General features: G+C 42.9%; 1 protein-coding gene across 2 annotated transcripts in view; it reads left to right on the top strand.

Moving 5' to 3' along the window:
- Positions 1 to 25049, top strand: part of usta (uronyl 2-sulfotransferase a) — a 91785-nt gene that overhangs the window by 28292 nt on the left and 38444 nt on the right. The window contains exons 2-3 of one of the 2 annotated variants that reach the window (XM_050058771.1): positions 6050 to 6166; positions 19147 to 19190. In XM_050058771.1, coding sequence (XP_049914728.1) covers positions 6050 to 6166; positions 19147 to 19190 — 161 coding nt within the window. The remainder of the gene's footprint in view (positions 1 to 6049; positions 6167 to 19146; positions 19191 to 25049) is intronic. The other variant, XM_050058772.1, reaches the window with a different exon arrangement.

Here is a 25049-nt window from a genome sequence, read left to right as displayed (position 1 = left end):
CTGCAGGGCCAAGCTGCTGCACCGTCCCCTCCGTGCTCGCTGGTGAGCAGAGACTGATAAGGACCTCTGCCGATGCTGCTGCTGCTGCTGCTGCAGGGACAGACAGAGATTAGATGTTAGATTTGAGACGTGAGGCATCAAAATAAATAGCTCGTCTCTTTGTGAGTGTTTGACCTGCACATGTTTGACACGTACACACATTGACACATGTTGATATGATTAAAGATCTGCCACAGTTTATAACAATATACAGAGGAATGCGTGCCTCTCCTGTCATCATCCACCAGAAAAGGGTCTTTCTCACAGCTGGTGGAGCCCCTGGGCCAGCACTTCCTGTCAGGAAGCAATAAAATCCCATCACACTCTACAGGCAGTATACAGCTTAATAATTGTAGCTAATAATCATTGTATTGGTTCTTAATTTCCGTTGTCTTTCACGAATAATCACTTTAGTTATCATTAGGCAGAGGAACATTTTAATATGTACTGTTATTATTTCAGTCCTTGTGTGTGTGTGTGCTATATATACAGCACTGTATCTACTGTCTGTCTGTGAATCAATCTGTGCTTTCTGCTGGAATCATTATGTTTTCCTCTGCTGAAGGCATTTGAGGCCGTTGAGGAAGCTCTAGCTGCCAGATAGTGCAATTCATCTTCTTCTGCTGACCTCCACAGAGGGCTCACAAACTGATTTGATAACAATTTGTTCCTGTTCCTCTGCCCCTCCCCCCCTCCGGACTTTCTTTCTTTTCATTTCTTTTCATTTCCGCGCTGTGGACGCCGTAGACTACGGCAGCTGCTTTTCCTGACTCTTCCATCACGTGACGAACCCAGAGGAATTCTGGTCCTCTGTAGTAATTCAGCTCTTTGTGATCCCTCTGTCATATGGTGCTTTGTCTTCCCTCTTCCTTTCATTGCCCGCAGTCTGCGTCTTTCCTCTTTTCCATCCAGAACTTTATCCACACCCCTACACAGGGTCCCACAGGGCGCGGGGCAGCAGGTGATTTACATTGCACACCGCAGACGTTATGCATGTGTGCATGAACATCTGTATGTAGACATGTATATTTTCCTTTTTTTTATTCTTTTAGAGCAGTGGTTCCCGACTGGTCCAGCCTCAGGATCCAAAAATCTTCTTAGTCATTAGTTCAAGGTCCACACAGTTTAATACATTCAGCGTCATGCTTGTGTTTGTCAAGTAGCTGTCTGTTAGTCACTCTACAGCCGAAAACAGCACTTCAAAATCAAAGCTCCGTGCCAGAAATTCACTGTACTTCAAAATAAAGTTTTTTACAAACTTGACACATTCGCGAGTCACTTGCAGTCCATTCAGAATGGACCTGTGACCCACTTTTGGGCCGCGACCCACCATGTGGGAACCACTGCTTTAGAGTATAAGAAACCATGGGAAAACCAAGGAGACAACTTGTTAAAGGAATAGTTTGAGATTTTGGGAAAAGCTCTTATATGCTTTCTTACCAAGAGTTTGTTATTTATATGCTGAATATACAGCTAGTCCTGACTGTATGCTAAGCTAAGCTCACTCTCTCCTAGCTCCAGCCTTGTGTTCAGCCTGTCAATCTCCTGCTCCATCCTACCCTCACTCGTGAACAAGATCCCGAGATACTTAAACTCCTCCACCTGAGGCAGGACCTCCCCCCTACAGTGGATTGGGGCAATCCACCCTTTTCTGGCTGAGGACCATGGCCTCAGGCTTGGAGGTGCTGATTCTCATCCCAGCTGCCCCCAAAGACCATTTGTTTATTAATTACTCGCCCCATTTTATGTTGAATTCATGCCTCCGGTGAACGAAGAAAATTCATGATGAATTGAAGTCATAGGAGTCCACATTAAACAACAGCCAAACTTTTTCAAAACATCCATTAACTGACTGTCACACAACTTGTGCAGTATAATGAAAGTTTTATTCATCCAGTCGTATTCTCAGTACTTCCTAAACACTTACATTTTTGTTAAAACCTGAAAGTGAAACTAATCTTTGCTCCAAAACCAGACTCCATTGACAAAAACAGTAATTTTACCTTGCTCAGCACAAGAGCTGCTGATCCACTGCTGCCTTGATCAGTCTGTTTTTTTGTGTTATTGTGTGACTTTGGTGTTTTGAAGGGTTAGTTCGGATTCATCCAAGTCACAGGATAACACAAATCGAGGCAGTGGTAGACCAGCAGCTCCTGTGTTCAGTGAGGTAAAATTACTTTTTTGTCAATGGAGTCTGGCTTTGAAGAGAGCATAAATAAATTCACTTTTAGGTCAGATCCCAGGTAAAAAGGAGCTGTCTGTTTGAGAAGTGCTGAGCATACAACTGGATAAATGAGACTTGGATTATACTGCACGAGTTGTGTGAGAGTTATGAGCTGATGTTTTGATATAATTTTTCTGTTGTTAAACGTGGACCCCCATGACCTCAATTAATCAGTTCATTTCTCTGTTTTTGGATTCTTCGTTCACCATGGAGGCATGCATTAAAAACAAAGCTTACTTCACAAATTCAACGTAACATGGGTTGAGTAATGGATCCACGAATTGTCATTAGGGGTCTGAATTCCTAGAAGTGTATTTCCCAAGATGTCAAGCTGCTCCTTTAAGTTCTGATTCATGTCATGGCCTCATTCAGGCTCCTCACAGATGTGATTGTTTTTACGACTATGTGTTACATATGTGTGTCCTTGGCTGTGGGGTTAAAGCGCGCTGCTCTGTGCGACTGTGATAGAGCACACTGCAGGTCTTCCAGATTCCAGGCTTTCTCAGTGGCTACATGCACATCCAAGCATGAAACCTAAAGCAAGCAGATAGCTCAGTGTGAAATCACACACAGTGGGAGAAAGCCTGCAGGTTTAAGACTCATGAACCATTTTTTTTGCATCCGTGTGGAACAGTTAAACATATAAAGCCATGATTCTTGGCACGTAACGGCGGGAGTTGCTCACCCTTAGTGTTCATAATGGCTGCTTTGTCGTTTGTTCGCAGCGGAGGCGGAAAAAAGAACTGGCTAACATCATGACAGGCCAGCAGAAATACAAAATACATGTTAAGATTTGGTTCACCAGCAGTCTGAAAATATCTGGTTTGGTGATGATTGTGCAGCTAGGCATGAGTGCGCACCCAGCTTTGTGTTTTTCCATATTTATCTATAGCATGCCTCATTTGTGACTCAGCAGCACCACCACTGAATCCTCAAACAGGGTTGTAGATTGTTTACAGACACCACAACCGGCTGTTGTCCGTTTTCAGTCGACACTGTTATGATGAAAGGAGTTGTACAAACACATTGTTATCATTTTTTGTCAGTTCACTCTCTGTTTCCTTTTTCTTTCTAACGGTACCCACTTCAAACTCTGGGTTTTTAGGGAAAACCTCTGCTTCCGCTGGTAATGAAAAAAGTAAACAATCATATCAGATGGTTGTGACATTTCACAAGAAAGTCACTTGGTCAGCACTTGGTTCCGTACAGAGCCTAGATGACCAGGAGGATAACCAAATACAGGGATAAACAGAATGACAGAGCGATAAACAAGCTTGTGCTGCCAAAAAAAGAAGATAGATCCTTTGAAAAAGTGAAGCTTGGTTGAGGCTCAGGGCCAAGGGAGCTGTATTGTAAACAAACAATTAAAGCAGGGTGTTTTTCTGGTTTCTTTCACTCAGGCTGAACCTTCTGTCCCGGTTGCAGTCGAGCCAATGCGGTGGTGAATTTAAAGGCCATTACAGTACAAGCTTCCACTCAAGACACTGTGAACACTGGTATAAACAACAAAATAATTGTTTCTATTTAATCTTAATCATACATAAAGGCCAAATTATGTTGTGGTTAATACAAGATTTATGCTCGATGTAAACCCCCTGAACCACCAGAGATCAGGGGGGCAGTGTAGTATATTCTAAGCGAGATACAACTGTAGGAGGCGATGAAGAATATATATCGGTTGTAATAAAAAAAATGAATTCTCCGTCAACGTCGCGATGTATTTAACAGCCTCACAGACCACCATCTACAATGCTGCTTCTGTTAAAAGGTGCATTATTATGACCTACTCCTATGTCGACATGTTTGTTGTTGTAAAAAACTTTTGACCCTGCCCTCTAGCGCCATCTATTGGATGTATCTATGCCAACATAAAGGACGCATGGAAGTATGTGGTCAACATGTGGGAGTATAAATCAAGCCCCCAGGAACAGTCCTAAAGCCAATATTAAATAGTAGCCAAATGTGGACTTACAGTGTCTATCATGTAACGCCATGGGACCCAAAAAGACTTTTTCCCATAGACTTACATTGTGAATCATCCATTCATCCATCCATTTTCATCCATTTATCCGGGGCCAGGTCGCGGGGGCAGCAGGCCAAGCAAAGCACCTCAGACGTCCGCCTCCTCCTGGGGGACCCCAAGGTGTTCCCAGGCCAGATGAGATATGTAATCCTCCAGCATGTTCTGGGTCTGCCCCGGGGCCTCCTACCAGCGGGACGTGCCCAGAACACCTCAAACATGAGGCGCCCAGGAGGATCCTGATCAGATGCCTGAACCACCTCAACTGACCCCTTTATATGCGAAGGTGCAGCGGCTCTACTCCGAGCTCCTTACCCTATCTCTAAGGCTGAGCCCAGCCACCCCACAGAGGAAGCTGATTTCGGCTGCTTGTATCCACGATCTCATTCTTTTGGTCACTACTCAAAGCTCATGACCATAGGTGAGCATTTGGATGTAGATGGACCAGTAAATCAAAAGCTTCACCTTCTGGCTCAGCTCCCTCTTCACCATGACGAACTGTTGCAGCGCCTGCATCACTGCAGACGCCGCACCAAACCGCTGATCCATCTCACGCTCCATTCTACCCTTACTTGTGAGCAAGACCCTGAGATACTTGGATTTCCCCGCTTGAGGATGTAACTCGCTTGAGTTACTGAGTTATTGTGAAACAGACATCTGTAAATCAATGGATAAGTCTTTTTTGAGCATCGCAACCCCCACAAAATGATTCGTTTCACCAACGTGATTTGATCCATTTGGTCCGTTACATTTCGAAAGATGAGAAGAGCCACAAGATTAAATCATTTAATTGCCATTCACGTTAGCTGGGCATCAAACTGAAGGTTAACCACTTGACTGGTCAAAGTCTCTAGGGCACTTGCTCTATGGGCCCCACAATGCGGAATATTCAGTTAATTTAATACCATGAACATTAAACTTTTCAGGCTTTATGTGCCACTAAGTAACTTTAATAGGAATAAACGAGGCCCACTTTCGTCATGTATCCAGTTCTCTTTATATGTCCATGGTATAATTGAGTCTTAAGATGAACACATACTGTATGTTTTCAGGTCGTACTCAGCCATCAGCACAGCTAATTAAACAGCCATTTCGTATTCATAAAACCACTTGTCTGAACTACATGAGAGACACGTTAATGTGCTTTTTTGGAGAGAGAACATTTTGCTGGTGCTAATTGAGCAACATCTCACAACAAATACTTAATTTACTCTCCAAGCCCATGAGTTTTCCCTTCCAGTTCCAGTTGTGTATGGCACTTGTCATCAGTGGTGATTGTGCATAGCTTTGGGGCCCAGCCATTTATTCATGATGCATTTTCACATCTGGTGTGTGTTTTGCGAGTTGAGAGCTGGTGCAAAGCAACAGAGGCCGAGTAGTTGCCCAGTTGCGGTTGGTTTTAATGGGTTGGCTGCTGAAGTGTAGCTGCTGCTGCTGTTGTTGTAAAAGGGTCTACCATTATTTATATCTTATAATGCTTAGCAATTACATAGATTTTGGCACTTTTTTCAACTTTGAGTCAAAGAATTTTTCTCCTCTTGTGTGTTGCTGACTAGATAATTTGCAGTTTTATTCTGGTCCTTCTACACATCACCATGCTCTGAATTAATGTCAAATATACACATACATTTTTCTCTAGCTTTTCTTAGCATTTTCATATGTGAAGTTCCCCCCCCACCCCAGAAATTGCTGTTTTATTATTACATTTTCTTTATCAATCTAAAAGTAAGACTTAAAAGGTCCCCTCCGTTTGACTTTCTTTATAGGGGTGTGTGGGAAAAATCACTGGTCAGTCAAAATGTCCACCGGCAGCCTCTTTATCCATAAGGACAGGCTGGCAAGACAGCTGGTGTCGTGCCCACATGTCCACAAGCTGAGACGAGGTACGTACAAACCGCACAAGCACCCCCTTTGCCCTCTGAATGGGAATTGACTCGTCCAGAATTAGCTGACGGAACAAGCAGTTATTATCGGAAATCCCTGGCAGCGTCACATCCTGTGTTTTTAAGTGTTTTCTGATTGTGATGTATGATTCTATCATACTGTTGTTGCAATATAGACGTGATCACCCACATGATTTCATGAGGGAAGAGCATCCGCATCACTGCCTGCCTGACTAGCTGATGAGTGATTACTTCTCCTACTTTGGCTGTGTGGCGTCAGACGTCTATTAGTGTCTCAACTGTTTGCCCAATTTTCTACTTCATGGCTCATTTCTTCATTTCAAAGCTTGATTTTTCAGAGGCAGTCAGAGGTCCTGTCTCTGCCAGATAGAGCAGGGTCTCACGAGGTCAAGATTCATACCTGTTTTTGTGTTAAACAGTGCAGAGCACATGTCAAAGGCACAGTGGCCTTGAGAGCAATATGTTCACTTTACTCACCTATATTAAATTGATTACACTGCAAAAAACACGCCATAACATGCACCTGGACAGCGGTCACTGCTCCATGCTGTGACATGTGTTTCTGAAAGTGATGGAAATCCTCTTTTACCTTCGAATTTTAATTCAGGAATCCACAGCCTTTGAGTCTTAACCTGGTGATGCTCCGCTACCCCTCATGTGGTAGCTTTAAGCCTGAAATGATTTTATTCACCCTTCCTGGCTTCATTCAGCCTCATCGACTGCCTCTTCCAATTTTCAGACATCAAATGACTCGTCTGGGGTCGCGTAGATCAATTAAGTTTGTCATGTGTGAAATGTAGTTTAAAAGTGACAGTTCAAAGTTTGAAATGCACTGCTCAACCGTTATCTAAGAAAACATGAAAGATGTGATTCAGTTTTATTCATTACTTCAAAGCATGTTTGTGAGGAATGCTACGGGTTGTCACACAACATCTTCGTCATAGTTTACCCCTTGACTATTTTTGAAACATAGCAATGCAGGCATACACACGGACGATGCCTCGTTTTCGCACAGTTTGGTTTTGTGTCCTATTTCTATATAATAGCCTATGTGGAGTATGCCCCTGGTGGTCAACGCAAGGAAATGCATCTCTTTACTAAGGGATAGAAACACCACTGCAGAAATGGCAGAGAAGTTAATTATGAGTGTTGATTATTACCAGTGTTAGCTAGCATAATATGCTGTTGAACTTTTCTCATAGAAAAAAAGTATAAATAGAGCTGTATTACATCCATCAATCTGTTAGCTAATTTGTTTTTATGCTGACTTGAACAAGTGTTTTGTTTTCACTGTATTCGAGGCAAATTTGGGACTGTAAACACGGGAAGGAGAAGTTATGCAACACATCAGAGTTCTCATTGGAGGAATGACTCCTATTTGACTCACACATACTCAGAGTTTTGTAGAAACAAGGCGTTATCATGAACTATAAGAGTCACTCCTGTTTCCTCATTTCTTAACACTGCAAATGATTTAAAGCTTTTCTATTTCTTGTCCCAGTAAGTATGTCTTTTTATTTATGGCCTCTGGGCCGCACGGCTGCCAGAGTCAGCACCGCTCTGCTGGGTCATCAGTTCAGTGGTACGTCCCTGTCATACAGTATACACGGTGGCAACCACTGGTGTCCACAAATGACATGCTGACAGTCCTCCTGACGTCTCCCAACCCCTGCACATTCGTATGCATGTGTGTCCTGCTCCAGTAACCAAAATTTAAGGGGAGCATTAAGTCCACAAATTAGTCTCCCTACCAGGTTTTGGGCACCTGCAATAACATAGCAACAGCACAGCCTGTCTATTTATATCACAAAGCTGTCTGACCATTGTATATTCTCGAGTGACTGAGTGGTGGTGTGGAGCAGGGCGTAGTGGGTGGAGACCCTGACCCTTAGCTTAACTCCCTTCTGTAATTAGGTAGATGGGTCGAGCTTCGGGTCTTACTAGAGGGCCACACCCTCGCTCCAAATCAAAGGGTTGGGTGACCACACACACACATTTAACAGGCAAACACACAGAAAAGCATACCCCATACACGCTGACTTTGTTTGCATATGCTCTCTATTATGGCACAAATGTTAAGTAAGGACTGTAACTGTAGACATGTGTCTTGTTTAACTGGGTGTGTTTCACACAGCTGGATCAGGCAGATGTTATGTAATTTTTGACTTCACTGCAAGGCTGTCATGAGATATCTGTCTATAATCCACCCAAACTTTTTCACACTTTTTATTTTCTCTCCACTGTTTGATTTAAAAACTTCGCTCTGTATTCCTGCAGCAGAGAAAGTATAGGGTCTTGAAGCAAACGCGCACCTTTCATTCTCTCGTTTTCGTCTGTGGTAGATACAGAAAGTACAGCAGGATGTGGTTAAGGATGAGAGAGTTTAGTCTTCTGTGGAACCTGTAATCTGCTTTCACATACTTGTAGAACATTCCAGGGCAGCAGCAGCTCGGTAACCTTCCATCTTTTGCTTTGAGTCCCGTCCCACAGTAAAGCGAAGGCCCCTCGACTTCGACACTGCGCCTATCCTCTTGGCCGTTTTCACAACAGCCATTCCTGTGTGGTTTTCCGCTCCCACCTCGGCCTATTCTGGGATGTGTTCTTTTCCTAAGCTCTACTTAGCTGGGTCGCCAATTTCACAAAGCAAATGAAATGGTCTATGCTCTAAATACATGTTTATGAAATTCCCAAACTTACTGTAGCATTCCTGAAGCAGGCCAGCACCAAAGGGAAAATTCCAGAGCCTGAAGGAATTGTTCTGGGATGATTCGGTCAAAGCTTGATGAGTAATTGCCGTACAAATCTGATGATATCCTCCACATTACACCAAGCAGTTTTCTTTGGTTTGTAATGAACAATGTCAGAAATACTATCTACCTTGTTTAAATATTGATAAAATGCATTTCTTACAAGCCAAAGCTTTTTCTTCTCCATGCCAAAGACTTTCCTGTGACAGTGTTCTGCTCCAAAACATTGGAGCTGCACCCTTTTCAACATCTAATTTCTTTCTGAATTTGCCCTTTTCTTTGCCTGGTTCCAAATTTCTTGATTGATTTTTTTTTTTTCAGGATTCAGAATGAAGCTAATCAGAAAACATGGATTACCAGAACCATCCAGAAACACGGGCAATAATAAAGCGGCAGCCTGCAATGTAAGAAGAGGCAAAAGGGGTTAAATTACAATGCATATGTTGAAAGAGGTGATGAGATTGCATTTCACTAGAGGTGATTAATTGATTGATTGATTTTTGTAGGCAGAAGTACCAAAGCAATCATCAGTACCATTCAATACTCCATCAATACCAATCATCAGGGGCGGCTGTGGCTCAGGAGGTAGAGCGGGTCATGAGCTCTGGGTAGTGACCGAAAGAATGAGATCGCGGATACAAGCAGACAAAATGAGTTTCCTCCATGGGGTGGCTGGGCTCAGCCTTAGAGATAGGGTAAGGAGCTCTGACATCCGCAGCGAGCTTGAAGTAGAGCCGCTGCTCCTTCGTGTCGAAAGGAGGCAGTTGAGGTTCTGAGTTGAGGAGTTGAGGTTCTGATCAGGATGCCTCCTGGGCGCCTCCTGTTAGAGGTGTTCTGGGCACCTCCCACTGGTTGGAGGCCTCGGGGCAGACCCTGAACACATTGGAGGGATTACATATCTCATCTGGCCTGGGAACACCTTGGGGTCCTCCAGGAGGAGCTGGAAAGCGTTGCTGGGGAGAGGGACATCTGGGGTGCTTTGCTTGACCCCAGATCAGTGGATGAAAATGGATGGATGGATGTAGTAGTTTGGTCCCTGGCTTCTCCAGTCTGCATGTTGAAGTATCCTTGGGCAAGATATTGAACCCCAGATCGCTCCACAAGTGCATGTGATTGTGTAATGATGAGCAGGTGATACCTTCTATAGTCTCGGCCAGTGTATGGATTTATTTGGAAAGGGACAATGTACATTTATCAACCTTCAAACAAATCTAAATGCACCCAAGCTAGCTGAAAAGCTAAAAGTAATTTTCATTTGGTGTGAATAAAAAGTCTTTGTGAAAAGCTGAATGTGGCGTGTAATGTAAAAGCACTTCCATTGGTTTAAGACTAGAAAGGCGCTTTACAAATGCAAGTCCATTCACTATTTACCCTTTTGTGCCAGAGCCTGAAATTTAGCGAAAATAGCAACCAGCGTGGATGAGACTGACGCAGCTGTACAGGTTGTTGTAACCCCAACCCTAACTTTTTGAATAAACAACAAAAGCATGAGTCATTTTTTCGCTGAAGTAAAAAGTCAACTCGGCAAATGAGGTGACTAATAATGTAGGTGGTAATGTGCTTTAGCAAGTTTTTGGACAGGGGCAATGGATGGTCTTGGGGTTTTTTGTGTGTGTTAGATTCTAAAGTGTAGATGGGAGCTTCATTCATGTTAATTAAGTATTAAGGATATGCTTTATATTGGTTTGCTCTGGTGTGAGTAGAGTTTTAGTTTGTCGTCCTGAAATCTGTGGGAAAGACAGTGAGTTTAAGTGATGGGCCCCTAATTAGATCCTGTTGGATTTTTTTGATACATGCAGAAAATCACATTTATGGCAGTTTTGCATTTTGTTCTGCCGTATAAATCACGTTGCCTAATAACTCAGCTTTTGCAGGATTAGCTTTTAACTTGTATTAATTGCACGTGTTGTTCAGAAAATCATAAAGCGTGTTGATTTGTGACGACGAGATCACAGGCTTTTATTTGCTACACAGTTTTTCTTAATTTAGCGAAGACAAAATCCTTTAAAAAATCTAATGTGGGGGTGGAAGTAACACCCACGTACAAAATGTTGTCATTCCTTAATGGCACAGATTGTATACTAAAGCAATACCACAGTCTGCTTCATATACTTTATCAGTTGTGGATGTTTTTGTTTTGTATTTTGTCAGACTTTTTAGGGTAATGTATAGACTGTTTTACAATTCACTGATTAAAACTTAAAAGCAGTGCTGATTTATGTTGTTCATCTTGCAGTATTGATTAGATAATTGTACTTAGGAATGGTTATGCAGCTGCTCTTAGCCAGAGGCGAGTCCATGGATCTTGTGACACAGTAATCCAATTAACCATTTAGCTACACGCCCATGCATACCCACACTCCAGTTAGTCTCTCCTTCAATCACTCACACACACACACGCACACACACACACACACACACAAACTACATATGATTAACATTAGGATGTTCAAAGGTGACATTGACCTTTGTTTAATTTGTGAATTCTTCCTCCACTTCTTAAGTTGGACCTTTGCCCTTTCCTGTTTCTCCTCTTGACCATTTATGACCTGTGCATTCTTTGTACCTGCACACAGATAGGTGACACATGAGAGAAAAACACTAAAGTCTCTTTTCAACTGGACAATATCTGTCTAATGTGAAAGGTTGCAATCGGCATTCATTCCTGGGATAAAAGGCTCTGCAGCAGCCATGAGTACTCTGTTTGGCTGTGATCGGCAGTGATGGAAATGTGACCCCTGACCCCCTTTTCACCTCTTTTTACAGCACGTTGCCACAAAATACTGTCTGTTTCCATCCAAGTAGTGCTCGAACATCTTTCCAAATTAATCGACACTATAAAAGAAGTAACAACTGTAACATTTCCACTGGCCTCCATGATGCTTTCTGCTCATGCTTTCTGCTAAGGCCCTGATCACGCAGAAAGTGTTTTGCATGTTTCAAAACGCGAGGCGCACCACACTGCCTTTTTCTAAAAGTGAATGCCACTAGGGAAAAAAAGCTTGCTGTGCCTTTTTATTGATGACAGGCAACGACCCCATCACACCCTTACACTAACCTTCTCGTGTAATCAATCTACTGTTTATTATTTTAGTTATTTGACAGTAATTAGTATCTAGTTGCTAAAATGTTCAGGCAGATGGTACTTGCTGTAGCTCTGTTTGAGGGTGAGAGGCTGTCAGTAAATAGTGTGCTGGGCACAAGGAAACAGAGATCTGTGTGGGCACATGAGACCCTAAAAAAGAGGACGGATCACGGGGAGTACCACCAGTTGGTCCAGGAGCTTCTCCTCAATGATGGCCATTTCCAGGCGTATTTTAGGATGACTCTGAGGCAGTTTGACAACCTGCTGTCTATCGTTGCGCCGTATAGCTCTCTCGCTACCACCAGTTACTCTTCCATTGTTTACCAACTGTAAAGTTGTTGTCGTGATGACCACAGAAGGCCCAACTCTCAAATCATCCAATTGGACAATAGGGAAAAAAGCTGAGATTACGTGGGGTGGTTCTCAGCTCTGAGCTGAATTTACTTCACTAGAAGAGTTTAGAGCGTTCTAGCAAGAACGTATAGGTATACTTGTCTATTGGCAATAGTCTATTGCCTATTCTTAATGGATTTTACCATGTGCATATAGGTGCTGATTTTGGTTGAGAAAGGGTATAGATGTCATAGTAAGCTGTTGGGCTATCACAAGATGCCAAAACAGTTTCAGTGCTCCTTGGTATCGGTCTAAGTCTTTTCTCATGAACTCTTCTGGGGATATCGAACACCTGCGTTCCACAATATATTCCCTCCCTTGGTGATTTGATGAAGGTGGAGAGCACTGTCCTATCTGGCTTGTTAATCCAAAATCTCCCAGGTGCATGGACAGATGATGAGACAATGGGCCCCTGGGCACAGATATGTAAAAGCCCCCGCCCACATCTTTCACAGTTGTTCTCCAGGACTCTTAACTCTGAAGTTCTGTTGTTGGGATTTGCTCATGCTGGAGATAAATAGAGGCTTAATCCTTTTTCCAGATCCACAGTGACACACCTCTCCACCAGCTGCTCTGCTGTCACAAAATATGTGAGGGAGAAGTTCAGCAGTTTGGGAAATATACTTATTCACTTTCTTGTGAAGACTTAGAGGAGAAATATGAAGGTACCGCAAGCAACTGGCTAATAATGAGCCAGCAAATAGCTTGCTTGGCTCTGTCTAAATATAACTAAATCTCTAACTAAATCATGTTATATATCTCGATTTTATCTCACTTTATGTGCCGGACTATTTTTTGCCTGGACCAGCTCATGCATAGATGTGTAAATGGCTTGATATTTGGTGACTGTTCGCGCCGTAGCATGAGATTCACATCGTTTTCCTACTCATACAACCATTCAGTGAACCCCTCTTTCCTGCGGGCATCTGCATTTGTTTCATGTTGAGTAAACACAGTGCTGGTTTTGAAGGTTATTCCTGTGTATTTGTACCAACAGATGGAGCGGTGTAGGGGGGGCAGAGTGAAGTCATACTAACCATTGATTGGTAATTAATCGTGTAAACACAGGGAACAATAAAAATGCAGTTGGCACAAAGTACAGTATACATTTTTGTGGGCTGTGGCCTGTTTTGTTCAGCTCTGGAATTGAGACGTTTCTTAATCAAAGTGTCATCCTCCTGGCTGACTTCTCATGACGGATCAGAGGACAATGAGGTCGACGAGTACAGTGCAACGTACAGTGGCTCTTTAAGTTCATTTTCCTCTCTCTGTGGGTGGTGGGGGCGGAGGGCAGCTGTCTGCTTTTACGAGCCCCGTGCCCCTGGAAAAAATTAGTTCCAATCTCTTATCCAAAACGCTAATTAGAAGCACACACAGGAACCGGGGAAGGGCTCTAGGTCGTGGGGGGTGGTTGTCTGTGATGGATGACAGAGTAAGGAACAGAGATGTCTGCTTTTTCCTGCATCCTCGCCCCGCTGTGACCTCAAATGCCTCGGAGAAGAGCTGCAGACCTCCCCCAGCATTCCTCGGGAAATGTGCATGAAGTCATGAAAGAGAGACAAGATAGAGAAAGTCTAAAAAAAACACCTGAGGGTGAGCAAAGTGCAGCTGTGTCAGTATTTATACACCCCGCTCCCGATGAATTAATGAGGCACAACACACAGAAAGTCAAGCAGGTTCTATACAGTAAGTGTGTGTGTGTGTGTGTGTGTGTGTGTGTGTGTGTGTGTGTGTGTGTGATATTGTAACAGAGCCAAACAGAGGCAGACTGGATCTCAGTGTAAGGCTAATTACTCAAAGCTTACACACCACTATCTTAAGTATAAACAGCACTCACAAAATCATACAATACACTTCCAGCACAAGCATATAATAACATCTTTAAGTGTGTGCCACGAGGGAAACTTTGGCTGCTCATAAAGCAATGTGTGTGTTCGCACATCAACTCTTGCTATTTTCATCTGCGTGTTGGATCGCATTTCAGAGACACAAGGAGAGATTGTTCTCTTATGTAATATTTCTTCTCTTTATAGCTTTACTCCCCCCGCGCCCTCCAATTTGTCTTTCTCTCTCTCTCCTGTGAGCGCCACCTGAATGTTGTAAATGTGATGGGAGAGTGTTGCGTCTATGTGCGTCCGGATGGGCCAAAGAAAAGGCCGCTGTCTGAAGCCAGGGCCTGGATTTAAAGAGTGGGCAGAAAAAGCAGGCACAGATCCGAAGAGTGGGGCGGCCTTGAATGAGCTCCATTGTTCCTTCATGAAGCAGCCTCACAGTGTTTGATATACTGTATAAAGAGGTTGTAACCGTCTTTGTGACATCCTCAGACTTAATGCAGAAGAGCTGCGCTGTGTTCTGTGGGCGACAGTGGCAGATGAGAGAGATGCTGTTGTGTTGGGGTTTCGGAGTGAAGTGGCACCTGTTGTTTAGAGCAGCTTCTGAACTGCAGGGTGAAGCTGGGGGCAAAATGTGGAATGGAGTTAAAGTTCTAGACTGTATATCATACATGATAGAAGAGAAGAAAAATGTGTGAAGCTAACTTAACCCTAACCAAACTATGACACGGCGTCTTGTGCCCCTTTTCGACAGGCATGAGCTGGCTTGGCTTTGGCCGTCAGCCCAGCACAGCAGGGATTTGCATTTCCATTACAACAGGGCTGCCTTCTTGAAGGTGTGTCTTAAACTGAAGCGGGTCTCACTTCAAGGTCTTTGAAATCTGGTGCTTGGGCAGTGACTTGTGTTATAGTTTTATGGCCGCTGGTGGTGAAACGTGGCAGGAAAAGGACGAAAGTTAAGGTGGCGAAAGTCTGAGTCAGGCAGGAGCAGTGGTGGATGGATACAACAGCAGAGTGCTGATCAGTGGCTAAAGTCCCCTCTTATTTTTGCTGCAAGTGTTTTTCCCACAGCAGGGCAGGTAAAAGAAGTTTACCTGTTGGAGGTGAGCTGTTTGCAGAGGTGCAGTAAGAGCCTGTTGTCTGCAGCTCTTCATCAACACCTCACTGTGGCTGCTTCTGCTTTCACTTTCCTCCCTGCTGTATTATTAGACTTCCCACTTGTTATTTTATTTTGTAAAAACTTTTATTGTGAAGCAGCAAAATAAGGAAATGTTGAGTTTTCAAGCAGCAACTTCACACAACTTCACACATGGCTGATAGCGAACACGAAACAGTAAAATAAAGCAGATATCTAAAGTAAAAACAGGACGCAGGAGAGAAACTAAACTCCAAACGGGGGTCGTTGCTGGTTGGCTGCGGTCTGCGACACGTCACCGCTACCAGTTTGAGGGCAGGTGGCCCAGCTTTTGGTCCTACTCCTAAGAAGGTCCATCTCCAGGGCGGCTTAGCATGGCACAGCGCGTCTAAACTGACAATGGAAACACCAATCGGCATGGCATGGCTTTACTCGGTAAGGCCAAGAGTGTCAATGGAAAAAGGGTACTGCACACAACTTTACTATTAATGAGAAAATCTTGGGTCCTATTTATTGCCTAAAACTTTAATTATTAATTTGAAAAAACAAGAACCCTACTGTCTTTGTTCTTGATATTGATATTTCATTAGCTTGTTTTGTTGCTCAATCCCCTGTATAGTTAAAAATGATTTAAATAATAGTACATTTATTGCAACAGGTTGGGGACATTAACTTATTTTCATGTTTCCAGTCGGGGACATGGGAGAGTTAAAGAGCCACCAGTATCTAAAAAAAAAAAGTATTTTAATGAGCAAGAAAAACAGCCCTGTTTTTTTAGCTTACAGCCTTTTACTGTCATTGTATCCTTAAAAAAATACAATGAAATTAGGAGTGCTCCCCCTGTAATGAGTTGACAGTTAAAACCACATACATTATACATTCAACCATCCAATCCTCAGTAAATAAATAAAAAAAACTGCCCATAGTACGGCTGTGAATATTGCACATAAAGTGTAGTAACTACACCCATAGAAAAAACATTAATTCTGTGTATTTGAAGTTCATGTGATGTGGGGGAAAAAAAACATGTATCCTTGATCAATCTTCATTTTGATGAATAATAAAATAAACTCAATGAGTCACAGTTGATGACAGCACAAATCTGACGTCAGAGAAGAATCTTGGTACAACAGCCGTACCAAAAGCTTAAAGTATCACAACAATGATTCAGGGTTATATAGCGCAATTCATTTTTGACAGACAGACGTGTCTAACACTGGAATCTAAACATCTCCAAGGTCTCCATCGCAGTATCTTAACCTTCAGATGCTCTGGAGCCTCCTCACATGTCTGCATGCAGACAGTGAAGGATTCTGAGGCCGAAAGTACCTTGACCATGACCATGGATGAATCATACGTTCATACAATTACTTACATGATGACATTCAGATACCTTCATTTTGAAGGATTTTTCCATGACAGCATGTTTCAGCTATTTCACTGCGTTTTTTATGGATTTTGTATTTAAGAAGTAGGATGTCCTTCTCAACAGATAAATAGACCTTTCAGTTAGTTGGAAAATTCCACATGGCCAAAATGATTTGCTTTGGATTTTCATGCCTTATTAAAGTGGGTAAATTGTTTGACTGAGAAGATGACTTTGTTCCAAACCAGCAACACACAGTTTAAATACCTGCTTCTTTGTAGAGACCATGCTAATGTGAAGTAGCTGTTTTTGATGCCCATTCATTCTTTTAAGGTAAAGAAATACTTCCCCCCCTCCAGATGACCATTTCTATGTCAATTACTCCCCCTATGTAACACCAAATTCATGCAGAAAACATTGTTGCCTCTGGTGAACGAAGAATCCAAAGACAGGGAAAATTCTTTATTCTTTATTGGCGTAAAAGAGGGTCTGCATTTAACAACAGCAAATCTATGTAAAAACATCTGTTTACAAACTCTAACACAACTCGTGCGGTATAATCCAAGTCTCATTTATCCTGTCGTACACTCAGTACTTCCCAAACACATGCTTTTTTTTTAAACTTACCTATGCTCTCTTCAAAGCCAGACTCCACCGACAAAACCAGTAATTTTACTTCGCTGAACACAGAAGCCTACTGCTGCTTCAATTAGTTAGTTTGTGTTATTGTGCGACCTAGGTCGTACAATAACACAAACAAACTACCAGTCGAGGCAGCAGTAGACCAGCAGCTCCTGTGTTCAGTGAGGTAAAATTATTGTTTTGTAAATGGAGTCTGGCTTTGAAGAGAGCATAGGTAAATTCACTTTTGGTTGAGATCCCTGTCATAAAGAGCTGTCTGTTTGAGAAGCTGTGGTTAAAGGCGGACTCCAATTTATTAATACATGTCTCTGTTTTTGGATTCTTCATTCAACGTGGAGGCATGCGTGAATGACAAAATTTTCTTCATAAATTCAGCGCAACATGGGGTGAGTAATGAATACACAAAAGGTCATTTGGGGTCCTAAGTATTTCTTTAAGTGTGTTTTCCATAATGTCAAGCTGTTCCTTTATGTTCTGATTCATGTCATGGCCTCATTCAGGCTCCTCACAGATGTGATTTTTTTTATGAGTATGTGTTGCATATGTGTGTCCTTGGCTGTGGGGTTAAAGCGCGCTGCTCTGTGCAATTGAGTAGCAAAACATGACCACAAAAAAAGTCAGAAAAAAACACAAACTAACTAATCGAGGCAGCAGTAGACCAGCAGCTCCTGTGTTCAGCGAGGTAAAATTACTGTTTCTGTCAATGGAGTCTGGGTTTGAGGCAGCGTAGATAAATTTCACCGTCAGTTCAGTTTTAAATCATAAGGTTTTAGTGAAAAGGCGTGTGTTTGAGAAGTACTGAGCATACGACAGGATAAATGAGACTTGGATTGTACTACATGAGTTCTGTGAGAGTTTGTGAATGGACGTTTTAATACAGTTTTGCTGTTGTTAAGCATGGACCCCTTTTACTCTAAAGTGGGATTTATACTTGTGCATAGAGCTGACGCCGTAGCCTACGCAGTTGGCCTACGTTGCTATAGCTTGCAGCATTCACAGACAAAGCACTCGTCTTTATCTGGACACATTTTCCCCACAAATATAACATGCTGATGTTTTTAGCACAAGCCTATGGCATTCTACATTGTATAAATTAGCCTAGTGGCTAGCAGACTTTTCCTCTACTCATATGAAGCCAGGGACAACAGCAACATTTAATAAAGGTAACGTTACAAAATTCAGCTCCATTACAACTCACAAGGTTCACTGACAAAACAACTGTCTTATACTAAACACATTTTCCAAACAAATATAACATGCTAACGTTATTAGCACAAGACTATGGCATTTTACATTGTATAAATTAGCCTAGCAACGAGCGGAGATTTCCTCTGCTCATATGAAGCCAGGATAAATCACACACAAGACTTAAAATGCTATTTTGTGGAGGCTTTATTGTCTCTATTGTCAACCTGTAGTTACATTTCTGGGGAGGTGCACATCAGGCTACGGCGTAAGGTATGGTGTAAGCTCTACGTCGACACAGAGTCTACACTGTAAGTATGGTGTTGATGTGGTGCAGAAGTATGAATCCCACACAGCTCATCAGTAGTTTTCTTAGTGTTTGGATTCTTTGTTCACTGTGGAGGCATACGAGAAAAAAAAGTTTTGTTCACAAATTCAACGTAACAGGGGGTGAGCAATTGATATACAAATGGTCATTTGGAGTGAAGTATTCCTTTAATCTCATGGATGGTCCTCAGAGTGATTGTACTGTGGGTTTATCAGAATCCTAACATATACATTCTTATCTCTGCAGGTGAATCCACATATCTGGATGACCACGGACCCCCTGCACCAAGAGTAAGTCTTCCTCTCTACAGTATATATCTGTCTGACATTTCCCATTTCACTCCATCTACTCTTTTATCCTACTTTCCCCCTTTTTGACCTTTCGGTGTTTTTCCCTATACCCTCTCTGCCTCTGATGTGCTGCCCTGCGTTTCCAAGCCAGTTCAGTCCAGTCAGGATAAGGGTTAGGTCTGTGTGAAAGATCTGCGTGCAAACCCTTTCTAAATACCAACTAGACCTGGCTTCAGTGCTACAGTACAGCTCTGAGCACACTCTCACACACACACACACACACACACACTCACACACAGAGCGCTGACACAGAGGCCTTGTATTCATCCAGCTGCATGTCTGCATGACCATCTCTCCTCTATGCTGCCTCTTTCTCTCCCTGCCAACTTCTTTCTTCCTCCCTCTGCCCCCTTGTCCATTATCTCCTTCTTTAATCAATCACCACCTCATTTTCACCTTATTCCTCGTTCATTTGATCCACTTCTTCGCCACTTTTTTTTTCCCCTTTCTGAACGAAGAGTCGGTGGTGTTTGTTTTCTCGTTTGGGCGTAGCATTTAGCACCTACCTAACTTCATCTAGTGTGGTTACAGGTTTTTTTGTGGCTGATGTGGGCAGCTGTTCAGTTGGGTCACATCTGGGCTTTGTTTGTGAGTTATGTGTTTACTTTGAAAAGCCTGTTCTGGCCACCGAGCCAAACCAGGCGACCACAGCACTTGTTTCATGCAGATAACAGTGAAGTGTTATTCATGTGAAACAAACTGCGACTGACTGGACCGCCGTGGAGAAAGTTTTTGGAATTTTGTCGATACCAGTTTTATTTTTCGGGGGAAAATCATTATCTGAAACTTTTACATTTCACTAAAAACAGGCCCGTAGTGCCAGCTGACTTTATACTGTATACTGCTGATGCCAAGCTCTTCATATTATACGGGCTTGTAGAAACTGACTGGAAATGAAGTCTAATAAATCACAAATAGTTTCCCATTGAAGACAGAGCTGAGAGTGTAACAGCTTGACTGTGTCCTGAGGCGATTGTGAATGATTCTGAGTATTTACATTATTATACAAACACAGGAGCTCTGGAATTCATTCTGACACAGAAGAGTGTGATTTTAATGGAGGGGAAAAGTCTCCAAGAAGCAGAGGGAGGCTGATTAAGATAAATTTACTTTATGGGTTATTTCTGTAGCTTTTGGGAAAATAACATGCTCCTTTTGTAAATATTGTTTAGTAATTAAATCATGATACCGTATGTCAAAAGCAGACATTATCAAAGATTTGTACTCAGTTTCACTTTGAGTTGATAAAACTGTTGATACGCCCATCTGGACCACCTTCAGTTATTACTGTTGGTTCACAACAAAAGCTTTACAAGCAGCAACTTTTATGGACTTTTTCTGGGCCCGGGTTTTACCTCTCAGGCTACATACAGTATCAGCAGGGCCAGCCCTAGAACTTTGGGGGCCCTAAGGCTGATTTGGTTTAATGGCCCCCTTCATTGTAACATGCTGCCACTTCACATGGCACTGAACCAATTTGGGTAATGAAAATATCCGCATAAGCTCACATAAATGTACAAATAACCTACTTCCAAATGTAATTTATTAATTTATTTCACTTAAATCAGGGGCTGCAGTGCATGCAAACTGTTGAAGAATAGCTTGTGAAGATACTTGTCGCATTATCACATATCAGTCAGAAACACTTAAGTCAAAGAAAACTTTATTTCCATTTGCAGTATTATATTTGGCGATATGGCTCTGTTCTGGGGCCTCTCTGCCTTTCCTTGGGCCTACTCAGAAAGCCTAAGGTGGAGAGAGCAAACCTCCCTGCCCTTTCATGCACCTTCATGGAGAGCCTAAGGTGGAGAGAGCACACCCCTCCGCTCTTCCATGCGCCTATGTGGAAAGCCTGAAGCAGAGAGAGCAAACCTCCCTGCCCTTTCATGTGCCTACATGGAAAGCCTAACTCAAAGCGAGCAGCAGACCCCCCCCCCCCCAACAACACAGGGCAGCATCAAAATGAAGCAACGAGGGAGAGAAATCTTTCCCTAGGAATTGGGACACCACTCACTACGTCACCGCGTCGGGTACGTTCACGCATACGTAACTATTTTAAACAGGAAGCTGCGAGCCATCTACATTTCCAACCGGCATCTACAATGGAGTCTCATTCATCCTACTGAACGCGTTTGCCGCATTCATCATGCTTCGTTTGATGAACGACAGACGACAAGGGACTTCTGCTAGCTAGCTAACCAGCTAACATTACGAGGCAGCATAGTTACACTAGCTAGCGTGTTATCATAATGTGAAAAGTCTGACAATTTTGCAGAACAGGACAGATGACAGACGACAGATAGTGCGAGCTAGCTAGCTAACAAGCAACCTAATGACAGTAACGTTAGCTGTGTATGAAGTTTTTTCCCTATCTCTTGCTAGGTGGTAGCCATGGCGACGTCTACCCCTCGCTGGCAAGTCAGCATCTGAAATCCCTTGCTCCGAAGGGCTAGTTTCATTCCCGCTACCCCTCGTTATGTCCCCTACCCCTACACGCAAAAAGGAATTGGGACACCCCTACCCCTCACGGGAACGCGCAAATGTAGGGGTAGGGCCAAGGGGTAGGGCTAAAGGGGGGTATTGGGACGGGCCCTAAATAGGGCGCCCTGAATGAGATTCACCTATTGCTTGCATAGAAAGGAATCGTGTGATCTATCAGCTGACTCCCTTCCATCAATCAGCTGCTCCATCAGTTGATTGGCTGTTTGAGATCAGCTGATGTAGCTGGGATGTGAGCTGAGCTTGACATCATGTCCTGCCTGAACTAACGGCATGCTCAGTTTTGTGCTGACTGCCATTCTTGTATTGTTCATTAATTTTGTTAAACTTCTCATACCTAATACAACTGCATTTTTTTAAACCACAGAATCCAGGGATGCTTGTTTCATAGAGAATAGTAAATTACTTAGTTAGCCGACCTAAACTGCTCATTTCACCCATCTATGAGCTGTTTGGAACCAGGGGGCCCCAACCACACAATATTGCTTAGTCGGCAGGACCAGCTCAGAGTACGGGCTGCACTATCCTGAGTCTGGAGGAGCTTGTTGGGGCTCTACATGGCCTGAAGAGCTGCAGACACCATTCAGGGCTGAAAAAACTCTTTCCGTCTGCTGTATAATTTAACCTTTATTTTTAATTACTGTGAAAATTCTCCTAAAAGATCCAAGAATTGATCATCAATCATAGATAAGGCAGTAAAGAAAGTTTAGTAAAGATGCAAATGCAACATTGTTAGCCAGTGAAACTAAATGTGATTGGTAGTTGGGATAGTGAATACATGATACGGAAATTACTTACAATCAAAAAACTTTTATAGGCTACTATTGTTGTGGAAGCCTTAGCAAGTTCCTGAGGTTAAAAAATCAATAAACTCATCTTTCTCTCCCTGTTTTCACTCCAGTTGGTTGTCTTCAAATTTAGGAGCTTCACTAACTACATCCAGCTTTCATCCACAGATGCAGACAAGGCTGACTGTGATTATACATCAGCTGCTAACTTTGATTGATTCCATATCTGTCGTCATCCCATCTCCCAGACAGATGATGCTAATGCCATGTCAGTGGCAAGTGCTACATCAACCACATCTCTCATTATCTTTTTAGTGACATCCCGCTGCAGCTAAGATTGATCTTATTTCAGCAGAGGTCGGTCGCACTGCAGCATGTGCATGCAGAGCGCTGAGGTTCTGCTAAGTGTAGGGGAGGAATCGAGTTGAAAGCTCAACGTAAATGAGAGCGTATAGAAAAACCACGCAGCTCCCAGAATAGAGTTGGATGTATGGAGGCATGGCAAGAATGTCCCCTGTACATTTTTACACATGTACAATAGGTTTCTAAATATGACTGTATGGAGCACACTACCCATCATGTCTGTCCTAATTGCTTACTTGCGCTAAATCTGAAACAGAACAGTTTATACCCACTAGCATCATTCTATATAATCTTGGTCGTCCACTACAATTTTAAAGGCAGAGCCAGAAGATAGGGATTTTAGAAGAACTTGAAACGTTAAAAATAGATGAATCAGATGAATTTTGATCTAAAGAAACAGAAAGCAATAGAAAAGCTCCAGCGTCTTTGAAGAGCCTCTGAAGAATTGAGTATGTTAGTTAAGTTTTGATGATGTTTTGAGCTGGTACTTTCCATATTTAATGAAACCAGAAGACAAAACAAAAGGCATTTGCTCCCAGGAATATGCTAACGCACAAACTAATGCCCGTGGAAGCTTGGCAGATTAGCGGTTCTCCAACAAAAACATTTCCATTTGTCACACACGTTGAGTCTCGAGTGTAAAGGAGTGTGAGGAAATGAAGTCAAAGTTTCCCATTTCCCCTCAGCCATTGAAAATCAATTCATCTTAATTCATATAAACATACTTGGATGGAAACTCCACTGTCACAGCTACTTAAAGCAGTGAGACTCCACTCTCTCCTTCCTTCTCCGGGGTGGGAGTGGAGATGAATGGGTAGATCATTAATAACAGGAAGTGCTGAGAATCTCTACTGTGCCCCGACTGAAACCCTAACATGCTGTTCTCCACTCAGCGTGGGATGAGCGGTTGACAGTAGAGAGCAATGAACCCAGAGCACAGCTAACTAAAAGCACTGGAGTGCAGGTTAGCGCTGACATACCAGTGTGGGTTTCCAGGAATTGCTGCAGGAAGATGGATGTGTGTGTGTGTGTGTGTGTGTGGTGGTCCTGACATGTGGCAAACCAGGACGTGTTGTCTGTTAGATGATTGAAGGTGGCAGAATTCTATTTGTCCTCTGCAGAAGTGGGTGGTCAGGCGATGAGACGGGTAGTTTATGTGTGTTTGTTGAACCGATGTCGCTCCTGAAAATGTCTCAAAACACTGTGAAGCGTTTGGAGGTTTTGGTGCAAGTGTGTGGGCAGGGTGCGAGAAGAAAAAAAAAAAAGGACACTGAGAAAGTACAAGGAGAGAAAGTGGAGGACGGAGCGTGAGAGAGAGGAAAAGGTGCAGGACTACTCATCTCCTCATAGTCTGCGCGATGTTGGCTCGCCAGCATCAGAGCTGTAAATACCACAACAAGAGTCTGACTCTGTGGAGTAGGAGCGGCCAGATCAGACATGGTGGAAAACAGCCCTGTTACATAATACTTTTTTACACCGTGGATCTGCTATTGACAGAATCCCTCACTGGCAGACATTTCGAACATTTCTCACAGCGTGCATCAGAAGCCTGAGCTCCACAGAGTCGGGAACAACAATAGCAAAAACCGAAAGGTCACCCGTTTCAGTGCTGTCAATGCCGACGGGAGATTTGGACTTTTGATGGCATCTGTGATGTTTTTCTTGTGTTATACAACAGCAGCCTGTTAGAGGTCTGACACAGTCATTTGTCAACATATCAGCGGGGAATGGTGTCCTGCAAAACACTGCATATATTTCATCTGGCTCATTATTGTGATAAGCTTGAGAAGTCTGTAGTTACTTGGCAAACACTGAGGAATGTTGGACTGCTGTCCAAGTCTCCTATCTGCTCAAAATCTTTTCCCAAAACTGAGAGAAATTGCAACCATCAGCCATCATTGTTTGGTCTGAGTGTTTGTGTGCAACAACATTAAACATATAAGGTTACTTGCTTTGCAGTAAATGATGACAGCGTTCAAGTGGCACAGGCTGAAGCATGCCTGTCAACAAGACTTGCATAAGCTTGTATGAGCACAGATGTCACCTGTGAATTGTTTTTCCCAGGGCTCCCTCCCTTCATTATCCTGGGGCAAATGTACCCACGGATCTTATTTTCACATTGTGTCAAACCTGTTCAGTGTCTAACGAC

Source organism: Epinephelus moara, chromosome 12 (genome assembly GCF_006386435.1).
Source record: "Epinephelus moara isolate mb chromosome 12, YSFRI_EMoa_1.0, whole genome shotgun sequence".
Classification (NCBI taxonomy): domain Eukaryota; kingdom Metazoa; phylum Chordata; class Actinopteri; order Perciformes; family Serranidae; genus Epinephelus; species Epinephelus moara.
Note: the sequence above shows the minus strand (reverse complement) of the source record. Positions and strands in the feature narration are given on the sequence as shown.